This window comes from Daucus carota, chromosome 6 (assembly GCF_001625215.2).
Source record: "Daucus carota subsp. sativus chromosome 6, DH1 v3.0, whole genome shotgun sequence".
Lineage (NCBI taxonomy): Eukaryota > Viridiplantae > Streptophyta > Magnoliopsida > Apiales > Apiaceae > Daucus > Daucus carota.
This window is the reverse complement of record NC_030386.2, coordinates 15382941-15399776: the sequence shown is the minus strand read 5'-3', so window position 1 is coordinate 15399776 and position 16836 is coordinate 15382941. Positions and strand designations below refer to the sequence as shown.

Here is a 16836-nt window from a genome sequence, read left to right as displayed (position 1 = left end):
TAAGTTATCTTCCTGACGATTTTATTTTTTTATTTTTTTATTAATTTATAATATGTAGTCTGTTATGTCATTTGTGTATGTGGAGTCATTTGGTGTTTTAATGGTTATTCAAGGCTAAGATCATTAGGTGATTTAAGTGTTGTCAGGCTAAGAAAAAGCTCTATTTAATTTTTCCTTGTGGTGTAGAGTAGTAGTTTATAAGATGAATTAATTTTGGAAGTGCTGTAGACTAAGAATTGCCGATTTTCATTTATTGCTAAATTCTAGTGATGAAAGTTTCACGGTGCTGGATCAGACAACGTTCTTCCAAATATACTACTGCAATTTTCATTTATTGCTAGAATCTGGTGATGAAGTTTCACGGTGCTAGATCAGACAACGTTCTCCAAAATATAATATTACAACAGATTAACCGTTAATCTGAGTCGATTCACTGAGCCATCGCAAACTATATACCTAGAAGCTATCAGAGTGGTGGAGGATCCATCAACCACGGGGAAGATCAGCTCAGTAATGTCCGAGGAAAGAGAATCCATCAAATTTGCACCCTGAAAACTATTAGTCTACTATCATCCATAGCTGAAGCAGCTAACATTCTAGCACCATTGCTCATAGAAATGATGACTCTGTCGAAAAACCAGAACACTACAACAAAAACAACCATAATGTTCCAATGCTCGAGTCTAGTAACGTTTCTAAGATGCAACTCCTATTAGAGAAAAAACTTACAAAAGAGACCTTACATAGTTGAAATTGTAGACTTAGTATGTGGTCGGGCAGAGAGCGTGGGCTAGCAATCGACTCAAGAAACTTATTTTTTAAAAGCTCTGAGAGGGGCATTAACTAAAATTGCAGCGTTTTGACATCAGCTTCCAGAGACCTGTAGCTGAATCTGGACCTCAGATTTGACTGATTCTTCTTCTCCACGACGTCCACCATGGAACACATGCTTGGTATGATTCTGCTGCTCCCTTTCTTCTTCTTTTTAGGCATTGTGGCTCTGGCGCCAGGATTTGGTTTAGAGAAACTAATCGTGCTAACTACACCTACAACTTTGGGCTCGGGTTTCTTCCGTAAGTCTTCCCTGCACTTCATCTCTAGCTGCCTGAAGTACTCAATCTCTTGCAGTACGAGAGATCCAACCGTCCCTTTAGTCCCTATCCCTGCCGGAGGTTTCCCATCCATCCTCTTCATAGTCGATAAGCTGCTAGTGCTAGATTTATATACCACATGTTCTACGATAGGAGGAGAAGTGGAGCTCGGAAACTTATGCTTGAAGGGAGTTGGTTTCGAGTCTTTTTCACTTTGGTGCATCCTAAGGTTGGTCTTTCACCTACTGTTTTTACTTGCCATCAACACTTGGTATTCTTTATATAGACTCAAAGCTATTCTTTCCCTTGTGATGGATGGGAGGTGAAATCATGTGTAGGTGGTGATCACATTCAAGTTGCTTAAACTCTTGTCCCGGTTTCTAACCACTTGGCATTCATATTTTTGCCCCCCTTCATCATGATTAGTTGGTGGTTTTATGTGATATCTTAAAAGCTCCATACCCTTTTGCTCTATATAGGAATGTTTATGGCCACTACGTGGATATAAATTTCGTAATTATGACAACCGACTAATCTTCTGGTAGTTAATGTTTCTGCCTTTTCCCTCCAGTAATTTGTTTAAATGTTCCATAAAACAAGGATCGCAATCGAAACTCCTTAACTGTGAAGATGTGGCTAATTACGCTCATGTTCATTTTATACGAATAAATGGTCACAGTGTTGCAGTCGTAGCACGATCATACCAGTTGCTGCAGCACCAACATCTGATAAATAACAAAACACGTGCCTTAAGCTTAATGGAACCGTAAAGTAGAGTAGAAAAGCATTCATCACTGACAAAAAAGCAACACGGGCTCAAGACTAAATAAAAAATCATGTTTCATGAAAGAATGAAGCTCAAGCGGTGTACTACAGTTCACAGATTGGTATCATCTCCGTGTCACAATTTACAGAAGCGAACCAAAGGTTAGAGAAACTATATTGTTACTTGAAATAAAGCTGAATGAGTTTCTTCAGTGTATCAAAGACACTTGTAAATGGGTCAAATGCAACTGCAGATTTTAACTCTAAATCAGGAAACTGATTTGTTAGGGCTTGCTGGTTTCCGTTCATAGACATCATTGCCGCCAGCCTACTATCAGACACGTCACAATCTTGTGGGGTGTCTTTGATTTTATTAGGATCGTAACCAAAGTCTGCCAAGTAAAGCTTGTATTTCTCAATAAACTCTGGACCAGGATTAGGTGTCCTCGAGTATATCTGAAAGATTAAAGGACAAAGGGAGTCATAAAGAATGCGATACCAAAGATGGAATAATACTCTTCAGTTCAGATAACACGTTCTATTAACAATTGGATATAATCATTAAAAGAGTCAAAACTTTTTCATACAAGGTATGACAACTGCAATACTCCTGTCAAGGTGACCATTAAGACTAAATCATTTGACTGTTGTGGAACGCCTAGATATACTCCTGCGAGAAAATCTGAAAGCGGCTGGTTTCTAAATAGGTTAAGTTCAAATACAACCATATATGTAAAAGACTAGATGAGATTCAAGTTCAAAGATTATCTAGTAGGCCATGTATGAACTCAATTTTCAGCTTATTATAGTACTCCAGCAGTAATCCGTTCTTAGGAAACATCCTAATAACCTTACTAAACTGAACGACAAAAAAACAAAATAATTTTTAAAGAATATAGAATGTCTCGGGACGACAAATTTCACCTGAATAAAGCTTTTGTCTTTGGCCCCTGATACAAGAGCATAATTGTCATAATCAGTAGCAATGACATCATAAGGCTCCTTGGGAATGAACGGCAATGTCGGAAATCGTAGATAGCACTTCCCTTTTACCATTTCTAGCTTTTCTAGATCTGTTTCGCTCATCTCCAGATCTTCATCTGAGATACACTGAACATTACCCCTTATACCAGTGATGTATCCATCTGGACCCCCATGAACACAAAAGGTATCAACCTGGATTGCAGCTTTTTTCTCGTTAAATGTATACACACCCTAAGACGAAAAAACTCAATGGTCAGTTAGATAATCCCACCTTTCAAAGTTCACCATTCTGTTATTATGGAATATCTTTAAGCAGTATCCTTCATACTCATGTCTCTAACTAGATGACCAAAAATCGAAGCATTCAGTATTCTTCAATAAATATATCAGGTCATTCTCTACACAAATGGCAACCAGATATTTTAGCATAAAATGATTCAGTAACAAGTGAAGTCATAGCCTATGTGATATAAACCAAGCTCCATACTATTGCCAAATTGAGTTCCTCCAATTAAACGTTGAAAACTTGCTGTTCTTAATAATGGGTTAAAAATTATAGTTTCCCGATGCATTTACCTGCGTGCAGTGACAATCTTCTTGTCCTGCTCCTGCAAACCCACGCTTGAGTGAAGCGACTTCAAACCATCTCCCTGAATATCTTACGGGATCAAAGTTCTTTGCTGTCATACCTTTTGTCATCATCATCATCCCTAATTTCTCTTCAGGCATGATATCAAGTGGTAGAGTTGGCAAATTATCAGAGGCATTTGCAAGTCCATATACATTCTGAGGATGAGGAAGATCTGCCCCCAAAACCTACAACACAGCATAGAAGATGGCTCTATCAGTCTATTAACACTCAGTTTAAAGTCACTGCTATAATCCTCCTCCTAATCTATACATCTATCTCGCACTCCAAGGAGAACAGATATTAGGGTGCAAACAGTAGGGACAACTGTTCTGCACTTATAAAAACGAGCAGAACAATTTGTGCACCTATAAAAACACGCAGAACAATTGTTGTGCTCATATTTCACAGCCAGAAGGCCCAGAACATACAAATAGAAATTATGTGAGACACGCAAATTAGGAAACCACGAACCTGGCTTGTCTGTGAGAGAAGCACAAAAGAAGCAGCAAGCCCTGATATTGCTTTTCTAACCCCTACTGTATTATTCCATACATGCTGCTCCTCCACAGAGCAGGTAAATTTTATCCTCCCTGCCTCACTTCTTTATTGACAAGATAACAAAAGAAGTGTCATCCATATATGGATGGAAACATTGCCAAAAAATTTAACCAATTAAGCCCGAAAGTAGCTAAACGTTTCACTCCAAAAGGTTCATACCACCCGACATTCAGATATAACAAATGACCCCTTAGTTTGATCATAACCGGAGTTTAATTGTATTCAAAAGAACTAACAGTTAAGCCCGAAAGTAGCTAAATGGTTCACTCTTAACAATTCAGACCAAACAATTTAGTTCATGCCACCCGCCGTTCAGATTTAACAAATGACCCTAGGTCTGATCACAAATGGAGTTGAACGGAATAAAAACTATACGTTTATTACACAAATTTGATCCAAATGCAATAAAGAATGGGATGAAACCTGGGAATATTGAAGTGAAATGGTGATGAATGTGTGCGGAGCAGAACAACAGGAGAAAAGTGTGCAACAGCTGCTGACACAACAATGTTGTGATAAACCATTTGAAAGCGGTTGTGTGAGATTTCTGACACTTGTTGCAGCAGAAGATGATGTTAAAAAAACCCACTTGATTGTCTTGTTGATTGTGTTATATACTTGTGTCAAGTTTCAAGCAGCACCACAGCTAAGATGCAATGAATGTGACGGTGGGAAATTGTAGCAACCCCACCTGGCCCAACTCCACTAAAATTTGTTTAGATTGTAGCATGTGTCGTCAAAAAACGGAAATTTCAATTATCGGGGGACCTCAACCATTTGATACTAACATTTTACCCGTGCTACGCACCGAATGGTTATTTTTATAAAATAAAAATAAGTTTGTATACTTACAAATTCAAGTACATATTGTTTTATCATTTATATAATTTTATTACATAATATAGGTATAAATTTTTAAGAAAAATAATATTATTTCTTAAATACTCTGCTCAACACCCTCATATTATATGAAATGAAATAATCATATTTTCTTTTCAATCAAATATTATATAAGGATCGACTATCGTTTAGAGATCATGGAATGCGAATGCAATCCCTGCTCCCGGTTTCGGATCCAAAATCTGAATTATCTCAATTTCATACTGAATCCTGAATTTGCACCGATGTTGATCTAAACTAATTTGTTTTTATAATATGAGATATTGAAAACTAATATGAGAATAAAAAATGTACATATAAAATTATATTATCGTCAACAATTATGTAATATTTATGTATGAATTTTTTTATAGTATATATGAGGATTGGGGAGACAGTTAGTAAACAGGGAAGGGAGCTGGGCGAGTAATTTGAGAGCCATAAATTTTTTCAATTTTCCGTATTAAATAAAGTAATGTCAGATTAAGGTCGATCGGGTCGGGTGGATGCATCCCCTGATATCAGTCATTATTATTATAATATATAATTTAATTAATTTGTACGTAAAAATTCATTTATATCCGCTTGATTAGTTTTCGTTGCCATAGTTTAGAAAATTTGTATGCACTTAACTTATTTACGAAGTAATATAAATTATTAAATTCAATGGAGCATGCCTTAAAGGTATAAATTTGTAACAAAATCACTCATGTAAATAAGATTTTATGAATTTAAGAAGATAAATATATTTTATTTTTATATCTATTTTAATCACGAACATAATGAAAATTTTGTTCTAATAAATTGTAAAGTCATTGTGAGATTTCTATATTGGTCGTTCTGTATGTTAACTTGTGTTTATTTTATATTATTTTTCTCATTATAATTATAAATTTACACTTATAAAAACGATGTTTATATTAGAGGGTGAATATCCAATATAACTCATTTTCTGCGCATATTGTCCATAATGATCACCCACACTAAAATGGACCAAAATAACCACAAAGAGTCGCATTCTCTGAATGCGAATACTGAGTGCGGATCTAGTTAATGCGCATGCTTTGGCTGATTTTGTGCATGAGCATCAATCGTGTGTGAGGATTAGACTAAATTTTGAATCTGCTTGCAAGTTACGCATATATAGTATGCGTGACCAACAAACACGCATAGTCAGAATGCGTGTCATTTTTTTTTTGTTCACTTTTGAAAACACATATATGATCATACATACAGCATCACGGAGTCCAAAGCTATTTTGGATATGAAGAAATATGCATGGGTTGTCTTTATTTGGATCAGAAGTACCCCGTAGTGGTTAAATCACTTGATTCATATACGCGCATCCTTTGAATGCGCCACTGATTGGTTAAAAGAGGCATCAAAAAGGCATCAAACTCGACGTTTGTTATTTTGGGCATGCATTACATAAATATTAGTTATTTAGGGCATTTTCACTATATTAGATGAGTATGAATTTAATTTTATAAAATATGAAATATTTAATTTCATATCATATAATACTCAAAAGACCATGTATATCATGTAATACATGTTAATATTTTAACCACCGCAATAAATTAGAAATATTGTTTAGTCATATAAAAATTTATGGGTGGACTCGTATAAAATTATTTTAACCACCGCAACAAATTATAAATATTTTATATTTAATTTTATATTATATAATACTCAAAAAACCATGTATGTCACGTAATACATGTTAATATTTTAACCACCGCAACAAATTAGAAATATTGTTTAGTCATATGAAAATTTTTGGGTGGACTTGTATAAAATTATTTTAATTTTAACAATATTGTAATATTTATGTATAAATTTTTTATAATATATATATATGAGAACTGGGGAGCCAGTTAGTGAATGGGGACGCGAGCGGGCGAGTAATTTCAAGGTCATAATGTTTTTTAATTTCCTCTATTGAATAAAGTAATGTTGGGTTAAGGTCGATCGGATCGGGTGGAACATGCCTAATATCAGTCGTTATTATTATATTATATAATTTAATTGATTTATACGCATATTCATTTAATTTGCATAATTGTCATTATAGCCATATTTCTGATAATTTGTATGCACTTAACATATTTATGAAATAATAAAAATTGTTAAATTCAATCGAGTATACTGTAAAAGTGTATATCTTGTAAAAATTCACTTATGTCAATAAATTTTATGGATTTAATAAAAAATTTGTCTTAGTAAATTATAAAATCACTGTGAGGTTTATGAAAACTGGTCATTCTGGATGCTAACTTGTATTTATCCTATATTATAATACCTGAGTCTACCCAGGTATGCAGTTAACCAATCACATTATAATTATATATTTATAATTATAAAAACGATGTTTATATTGGCTAAGTGTGAATTTAATTTTCTAAAATAGTAAATATATAATTTTATATATCATATAATACTCGAAAGACCATGCACGTCATGTAACATGTTAATATTTTATCCACCGCAACATAAGGAAACTGTTTTTCTTTGCCATCGAGTAAATAAAAAGCTCGTTCTAATCTGTAGGGTGTGGAGACTCGTATAATTTTAAAAAAGATTTATCAAATTGATCTAAACATATAATTATTGATTATTCATATAAAAAAAATTTAAGGATGGACTCTGATTTGTTCTAAAATTATCTAAAGTTAACGAATGAATATCATTGGCCTAAAATAAGGAATGATATATTGGTACTAAATTAATTCCTCTTTTTTTTATTGGTTAACATCCTAAATAATTTATTTTTTCATAAATTGAATTGAATTGAATTAAATTACTTAAAGTAAATCTCAAATTCTATTATTATCTAATTAGATTATTTTTAATTAGATAATGAAAAGGAGTCTAATTAGTTTAGTTATAATCAGATAATGAAAAGGAGCTGATTAATTATATTGTATAATAAAAAATTGTATTGACTAACTCATGATTAACTTGTATGTGGTTAATATTTTGGATGAAATTTAATAGAAGAAAAGTTGGATGATGAATAATATTACTGCTAAAATAATTTTTTTTTTCTGATTGGTTAACTGCATAAGGTGGTTGAAAGAAAGTTGAAGAATTAATATGATTGGTCTAAAATTTAGGAATGGCATCTGATCAGTCCTAAAATAATTCTTCTTTTTAATTGGTTAACTGCATTTGAGGATGGACTCTGATTTGTTTTAAAATTATCTAAAGTTAACGGATAAATATTATTGACCTAAAATAAGGAATGATATATTGGTACTAAATTAATTCCTCTTTTTTTATTGGTTAACATCCTAAAATAATTTATTTTTTCATAAATTGAATTGAATTAAATTAAATTACTTAAAGTAAATCTCAAATTCTATTATTATCTAATTAGATTATTTTTAATTAGATAATGAAAAGGAGTCTAATTAGTTGAGTTATAATCAGATAATGAAAAGGAGTTGATTAATTATATTGTATAATAAATAATATTAGTGCTAAAATAATTCTTTTTTTCTGATTGGTTAACTACATAAGGTGGTTGAAAGAAAGTTGAAGAATGAATATGATTGGTCTAAAATTTAGGAATGACTTCTGATTGGTCCTAAAATAATTCCTATTTTCTGATTGGTTAACTGCATACAGTGGTAGAAGGAAAGTTGGAGAATCAATATGATTGGTCTAAAATTTAGGAATGACTTCTGATTGGTACTAAAATAATTCCTCTTTTCTGATTGGTTAACTGCATACCTGGGTAGACTCAGGTATTATAATATAGGATATTAAACAATATAATGATATTTAGATAAATTTATTTTTGATAAATGAGTTAATTAATTCAATAATAAAAAGTCATACGGCATCTACATAAACAGTCGCGTCGAACAAACAAAATACAGAAATAATCACTGATTAATCCATTCATTTTGGAGATAAAATCACGTGATTTGTTGAAGATGATATCTACACATAGTTCGTCACTTTCGCTTCCGCCACAAACAGTTTGAGCTATCGACTGAGAATGCAATCTCTTGACAATTTCTATTACTAAATCAAACATCATACTCACACAAACAGTGAGAAAATAACAAAACTCACACAAACGGTGAGACAACAAAAAAAACCAAAACAAACGTGATAACCTAACAACCAAATGCGTAAATGAAATATTGGCTAAACCAAGGCAATCTTAGATCGGGGGAACAAAACTCACAAAAATAAGATAACTCAGACCACTTTCGAGGATAAAAGTACCGGAAAGAACGAAAAATCTATAGTTTCGTGAAATTGAGATCTAAGAAAAAGAAGGCCAAATCGGAAAAGGTTTTGAATCCTTAGATCCGAAAAAACAAATGCCAAAGAATGAAAAAAAAAGAATACAAAAATAAAGAGAAATAAAATTTTACGGTTTTCAACCGGTAGACATCCGGTGAAAACCCCCGCCGCTACTAAGGGAAAGGGAAAGACAGAGTAGGGGAAATCTGATTTTCGTATAGTGTCGTTACTAAAATCAAGCTTGAATTTAAAGCGGCTACACACTTTAATCCGACCCGTGACCACATAAATGTAGAACAAGAAGTTGTTCTATCATAATAATCCCTAATTGAACAACACAAACCTCGAACTGCCCTAACGGTCTCTTTAAAATTTGAATAATTGTTACTCCTGCACCCCTCTCTAATCGAGATTTACTAGTCCATTTTTAATTTGTTGTATTTGTAGCATGAGCCCTCAAACTCAGATCTCGTTTTCAAGCCCCAAATCAGATCCCATTTTCTTTTCTAAATCAGCTTCTGTATCTCTTTCAATCAAGGTAACACAGTAAACCCCATCTCTAAGTTTCATCAACAACACAATTTTAGCTCCATCTCTCTCTCCCCCTGCCCCATCTCTCTCTCTCTCTCTCTCTCTCTCTCTCTCTCTCTCTCTCTCTCTCTCTCTCTCTCTCTCTCTCCCTCCTCTCTGTCTGTGTGTGTTTCTTGAAAAATGGGTTCCCAAGCCCCCAAATCGTCAAAACCCTCCAAACCCAGTAACCATACACCCCCAGCAAGATCATCATCATCTTCATTATCATCCCATCTTGCTATGATTGAGCTCAAACAGAGAATTCTCACTTCTTTGTCTAAGCTTTCTGATAGAGACACCCACCAGATCGCAGTCGAAGACCTCGAAAAGATCATCCAAACCCTTTCTTCTGATGGCATTTCAATGCTTCTTAATTGCCTGTTTGATGCCACTAATGATCCCAAACCCGCAGTAAAGAAAGAATCCTTACGCCTTCTTGCTGTTCTTTGTGCTACCCATGGTGATTCCTCATCGACCCATTTGACCAAAATTATAGGCCACATTGTCAAGAAACTTAAAGATTCTGATTCTGGAGTTAGGGATTCTTGTCGAGATGCGATTGGGGCGCTTTCGGGTCAGTATTTGAAAGGGGAGACTGGGGAGAATGGGGGACATGGTTCTATTGTTTCGTTGTTTGCTAAGCCTTTGTTTGAGTCAATGAATGATCAGAGCAAAGTTGTCCAAGCTGCTTCAGCAATGTGTTTAGCTAAGATGGTCGATTGTGCTACCGACCCGCCAGTTGCAGCACTCCAGAAGTTGTGCCCTAGGATTTGCAAGTATCTTAATAGTCCTAATTTCTTGGCTAAAGCTGCAATATTGCCCGTTGTTGCATCCCTATCTCAGGTCTAATTAGTTGCACATTTTTAATAAAAAATGGTTAAGATCGTAAAGATAATTGATTTACTTGAGGTATTATTTTGAGAGTTGAAACTTTTTTTTTGTAGGTAGGAGCTATTGCACCACCAAGCTTGGAAACAATGATGCAAAGCATTCATGACTCCCTTAGCAGTACAGACTGGGCAACACGCAAGGCAGCTGCTGACACATTAATTGCCTTGGCACTGCATTCGAGCAGCTTGATCAGAGAAACAGCCCCCTCCACATTGGCTGTCCTCGAATCGTGTCGCTTCGACAAGGTAGAAGAGTAGTTGATTTGATCTTGTAAGTAGGAAATAATGTGGGTGTTTTTATTCTTTAAGCAGAATTCCTCTGTTGCTGTTTTAGGCGTGCTAAGCCAACTGTGTTGGTTCCTATGTTGGTATATTAGGTGGCAATTAAAACTCAGGATATAGAGTGTGAAATATCAATATTGTGTCACATCCACTGTCTTAATAAATTAGGCATGGCTAACGATTAACTTAGATTAAGCCATTATAATATGTCTGTCATGGATGTGATAGCATTGCCAAAATTGATATATATCATGCCTGTAAATATTGGTACTAGGAGGCAGTCCTTTGGATTAGTTTATACATCTTGAAGTTCAACATAACCCCTTTGCTAATTATAATTAGGATTAAAAAATTAAAGCAATATCAAAACTTAGGTAGCTGCCTATTTATTTCGGGTGATGTGATACTCCATTTTGATCACATGATTTACATTTATCAGATTAAACCCGTCAGAGATAGTCTGACAGAGGCATTACAACTCTGGAAGATGGTTTCTGGTAAAGGAGAAGACGGGCCTACAGATAACCCAGAATCTTCAGTTAATGGTCAGCAGTAGCCTGTGTTTATTTCATTTCTCTATGTACCAGTTGTCTCATTCGCATGTTTATGCTTTATATTTCAATTTCTCAGATACTGATACATCAGGAGTAGCAGATGTGTCTAAGCATCATACAGATTCTGCAGAAAGAAGAACTAGTGCATCTGTAAATAATTCAGCTGGTGTGTCGCCCACTACTGGTTCTGTTTCCAAAGCGAAAGGTAGCAACATTTTGGACAAAACGGCTGTACTGTTGAAAAAGAAGGCACCAGCACTATCTGATAAGGAATTGAATCCTGAGTTTTTTCAGAAACTCGAAACCAGGGGTTCAGGTGCTGTGGAAGTTATGGTGGCGCGTAGACGTCCAAAATCACCAAATTCTCAGAGTGAGGATGAGGTAGAGACAATTGATATGGATGCAACAAAATCAAAGGGGAACTGTGAACAAGATGTTGGATCCATAAACAGCAACCTTGATGCAGAGAGAGGAAACGGTGGTGCCACCAGCTGTAGACAGCCTGATTTTGATGATCAGGGTGATACAAATTTAAGAAAGTCATCTGCTAATCGTGTCGGAATCTCTAAGACAGATGGCCAGTCGGAAGGTTTTATGAACAACAAAGGAAATTGGTTGGCAATTCAGAGGCAGTTATTACAACTCGAGAGGCAACAAGCTCATCTTATGAACATGTTGCAGGTCTATTATAGTTCCATGAATGGGGGGGGGGGGGGGGGGGTGTTTTCTGGTTTTGCTTATTTTTGTAATGGTTTTCTTGTATCGCAGGATTTCATGGGTGGTTCGCATGATGGCATGCTTACTCTAGAGAATAGAGTACGGGGACTGGAGAGAATTATTGAAGACATGGCACATGATTTGACAATATCAGGTCGAAGAGGTGGCAATTATATGATGGGATTTGAGGAATCTAATAGGCATTTAGGCAAGTATAGTGGCTTTTCTGACTACAATACAAAATTTACAAGGCCTGGTGATGGACGGAGTTCTTTTGGGGAGAGGTTTGCCCCATCTGATGGAGTTGCTTTCACTGCAAGGGGACGGGGGCCACCTTCTTGGAGAAATGATTTGCCTGAGTCTCGGGATTATTATTCGTATGGAAGAAATGGACAGATTGGCTCTCGGAGAGCTTTGGGTAGTGGTCCTATGGATGGTAGGTCGCCTAAATCTGACCATGGGAGTGATCAGAGTGGTAGCAGGAGAGCTTGGGATAAAGGGGTCGGAGCTGTTAGGTTTGATGAGGGGCCTTCTGCAAGAAGTGTATGGCAAGCATCAAAGGACGAAGCAACCTTAGAAGCAATTCGAGTGGCTGGCGAGGACAATGGAAAAACTCGAACTGCAAGAGTAGCTGAACGCGAATTGACTGCAGAAGCTTTAGGAGATGACAATGCTGTGCCTGATCGTGACCCAGTCTGGACTTCTTGGAGTAATGCAATGGATGCCCTTCACGTAGGAGACATGGACTCTGCTTTTGCGGAAGTGTTGTCTACCGGAGACGATCTCCTGCTTGTGAAATTAATGGACAGATCTGGCCCAGTTATTGATCAAATCTCCAGTGAGGTAGCTAATGAAGTATTGCATGCTGTTGCACAGTTTCTGATAGAGCAAAACTTATTCGACATCTGCTTATCCTGGATTCAGCAGGTAATTTTAAATTATTGAGCTTTGTGGAATCTGTGTATCACTTTATTATGGCGGTCATCTGATACAGTAATATTGTATTAGAGAGACATATAGAACTCGTTTAGCTTTAGTTATGTCCACTCTTTACATTTGACTTGTAACTTGGTATACATTTACCTGAGATTTGCTGGTAGATGAGAGCGCATATGTTGTGAAGACTGGCATGTATAAGAATGACATAGGAATGTAAAAAAGCAGTCAATTTGTCTGCATAAGCAACTCACCTCTGAACATCTTTTAAAAAGCATCTGTCCCACAATGTATAGCACTCACAACATCCTCTGCATATTGAGCCTCGTAGCTTTAATCTTAAAAGTAAGAATTCAGTTATATAATATGCACCTCCTAGTTGTGCGAACAAAGTAGCATTCATCTTCAACAAAGGCTGTCTTAATTTCTGTATGCTGCTAGCTTATGATATTGCCTGGATGATAGATGAATGCACATGTACATCCCTTGTGTTACAGTTTTGCGGCAGACAGATTTATGGTATATATCTAAGCATTTCGTATTTAATGCTTACATGTATATCTGTAAGTGACAAGGAGTTGCACGTTTAGTGTTTAAAACATTTAGTGCAATTTGAGGATTTTTCTTATAGTACTTTTCAGCTTAGGTAGCTTTTTATCCTATGAATTTAGCATATGGTAGTGAAATAGGTAATTGGGTATGAAAGCTTATGCAGCTCGGTCAAACCTGTCGAGGGCCTAGCATACTGTCTTATGAAGTCCAAACTAATTTCCAAACTAAGCATCAAATAAAGCAGTGTACCAATCGATTAATAGTTCACTTTGACCTTTTCTATGCAAAAGGATTTTGAGGCATTCAAAATAATATATCTAAAAGTGGTTATTTCAAGAGGGCGTCAATGCCATAGATTATTGTTGTGGAAAACAGGTTTGCCATAAGTTGAAATTCTCGGCTTAAGCTTTGTAAGGTTTGATTGAAGCAAAAATGTGTCACTAGGTTTCATAAAAGCGTACATGTATGTATCTGTTTGGAAATTTGTTCTTGAATAAAGTAATTCTTGGATGGAAAATTCTAGTTATATCTTCCAGAACAAGCATCAAGATCATTTTTCATGTATCATACTTGTACTTGGTTATCTGAGTTTTATCTATATAGGAAAATTTTGCAGTATATTTAGAGGTTTTGTAGCTTAAAAACTTCTGGCTTCCACATAGAGAAGTCAGTGTTAGTTTTAACCAAAATTCACGTAGGTTTTAAGCTCAGTGATGTTTTGTAAATGGCGATTATTACACACAGCTTTACTCATGTTTCGCTTACCTTGCTCCAGTTGGTCGATCTCATTGTGGAAAGTGGACCGGATGTCTTGGGAACTCCCATGGAAGTGAAGAGGGAGGTATTGGTGAATCTGAATGAAGCATCATCAACAATTGATCCCCCCGAGGACTGGGAAGGCGTTCCACCAGACCAACTATTGTTGCAGCTTGCATCAGCTTGGGAAATTGATCTACAGCAGCTTGAAAAGTGATGAATATATATATGCGCTTTGTACTACATAAATGAAGGTGGATTGCTGGGGAAAAGTACATTTTGTGCCATGGTTTAATCATTATATCTTTGATCGAGTATTGTCATTTTATTAGTGATATTAGCATAATATCAATTTTCTGACAACTGCCTGCTCTTACGAATTGTTTGTAATTTTCTTACTGAATTTCTGTCTGATGATGCGAGAAACCTAGCAGTGATTTAGCACAATTATACATTAAGCATATGAGATATGTTAAGAGTTGTACCATAGTAGCAGAATCTTACGTAAATTGAGTTTAATAGTTCTTGATTTATTTATTTATTTATTGGCTACATGTAATTATGTAATAATATTTTTTTTGCTAAATATCTTTTGATAATATTTATCAGGAACTCGGAGAGTAGTATATAGTATTGATATAAATTATAATTGAAACTGAATCAATGGTTTTTTAGGGGCCATTTGTTTAGAGTTTAATGGGCTTAATGAGGCTGAATGGAAGGTTGTTGAAGCGCTAAGTTGTTTGTCTAAACAAATTCAGCTTCTGAAAGATTCATTTTGTGCTGACCAATTCGGGAGAAAATCTCTGGTTTAATCATTCACATGCTGTGTAACGTGTGTTAACTGTGTACATTCCGGTGCACTACTATTATGTTTTATAGTAATTTTTTTCTTTTTATTATTTTTTGGACATAATTAATTATTTTATTATGAATTTTATTTAGAAATTTATTACATATAATTTATAAAATGATTACGATTAATTATATTATATATTCTCATAGTTGAAAAAAAAAATTAATAATAAATAAGTAAAGATCATTATTTAAAATTATATAAATATAATTTAAAATTTACTTTTATTAATTGTTATATATGTGATAGTTATGATAGAACTTAAATATATTTTTAATAGAAATTATTGACGATAAATATATATTATGTTCAGAAAATATTATGAGTCTTTTTTATCAAATAATATTATTCATTACTCATTCAGATTATTAATCATTCAGAAATTTTAATCATTCAGACATTTACATTCAGATTTGCCAAATGACCCCTTATTCAAATTTAGTGCCTATCTTTTTAACTGTCCCCGATTAAGTTTAATGCGATTTAAGTTCAAACCCGGCATCTTACAGCATCTCCGACCGTACATACTATAACCAAAAAATTTAGGGGTTTTTTCATAAATATATAAGAAAAAGTAAATTTTTGCAAATTTACTTTTCTCAAGAATAGCTATTTGCAGTTTTACTACACTAAGTTTCTAAATTGCAAAAATACTACCTCTCCCTTATGCAGTGAATGCAACCACATGCAACTGCAACTCATGATTTCAGGTTCCAGTTCTCAAATGTCATTTTCGACCTCATCCTTGGAATCCATATATATATATATATATATATATATATATATATATATATATATATATATATATATATGAGGTCGAAAATGGTCGAATGCAATCTCATATGCAACTGAAAACTGTAAGTTACAATTGATGTATGGGTGCCCCTGGCGGGGCCATTAGATCAAAATAGAATCAACTGAATGCAACCTCATAAGGAACTGAATTTTTTTAGGGTGGGGTGATATTGTGGTGGATTTGGGTTGCAGGCCCCGCGGGGGCAATATTCAACTGAATATGCAATCTCATAAGCAACTAAATGCAACTGGAAACTGTAAATTACAACTAATGTATGGGTGCCCCTGGCGGGGCCATTAGATCAAAATAGAATCAACTGAATGCAACCAAATGCAACTGAATGCAATTAAATGCCTGATTTCAAGTTCCAGTCTCCAAATGTCATTTTCGACCAGATTTTCAGAATATATATATATATATATATATATATATATATATGTATATATAGGGATGAGCAAACGGTCGGTTCGGTCGAAAACCGAACCGAACCGAAATAACCGAAAACCGAACTTTCATATTTTTTGAAACCGAACCGAACCGTAATTATCTTTCAAACCGAACCGAACCGAACCGAAATTACTTCGGTTTTTTCAGTTCGGTTCGGTTAAAACCGGACTTTATATATAAAAAAAAAAGCTTCAAACACAAATAAAAAAAAATACAGAAATAAAAAGCTAACCAGATTCGGAGTTCAGAATCAACTAATTAACAGTGAAGAATCAGTACCCGGATTATCAGATATCAAATAAGATTCACAAT

The 16836-nt window shown here is 34.9% G+C and overlaps 2 protein-coding genes across 3 annotated transcripts; one reads left to right on the top strand and one right to left on the bottom strand.

The window, feature by feature from the left end:
- Window positions 1-1914: 1914 nt before the first annotated feature.
- On the bottom strand, window positions 1915-4694 carry LOC108227413 (chloroplastic lipocalin). Of its 2 annotated transcripts, none has more exons than XM_017402536.2 (5): window positions 4453-4694; window positions 3943-4072; window positions 3417-3656; window positions 2781-3071; window positions 1915-2312 (listed from the first exon to the last, which is right to left on the bottom strand). In XM_017402536.2, the coding sequence occupies exons 1-5, from the start codon at window positions 4551-4553 to the stop codon at window positions 2037-2039; spliced, it is 1038 nt and encodes a 345-aa protein (XP_017258025.1). In that variant the 5' UTR covers window positions 4554-4694; the 3' UTR covers window positions 1915-2036. The 2 variants fall into 2 exon arrangements, with proteins under 2 accessions (XP_017258025.1, XP_017258026.1); XM_017402537.2 differs by having other exon boundaries at window positions 3943-4069; window positions 4453-4661.
- Window positions 4695-9446: 4752 nt separating this feature from the next.
- On the top strand, window positions 9447-14966 carry LOC108227412 (microtubule-associated protein TORTIFOLIA1). Its single transcript, XM_017402535.2, has 6 exons — window positions 9447-10581; window positions 10683-10874; window positions 11350-11455; window positions 11541-12145; window positions 12233-13108; window positions 14445-14966. Exons 1-6 carry the CDS (start codon window positions 9880-9882, stop codon window positions 14640-14642), a joined length of 2679 nt encoding a protein of 892 aa, XP_017258024.1. The 5' UTR covers window positions 9447-9879; the 3' UTR covers window positions 14643-14966.
- Window positions 14967-16836: the final 1870 nt, after the last annotated feature.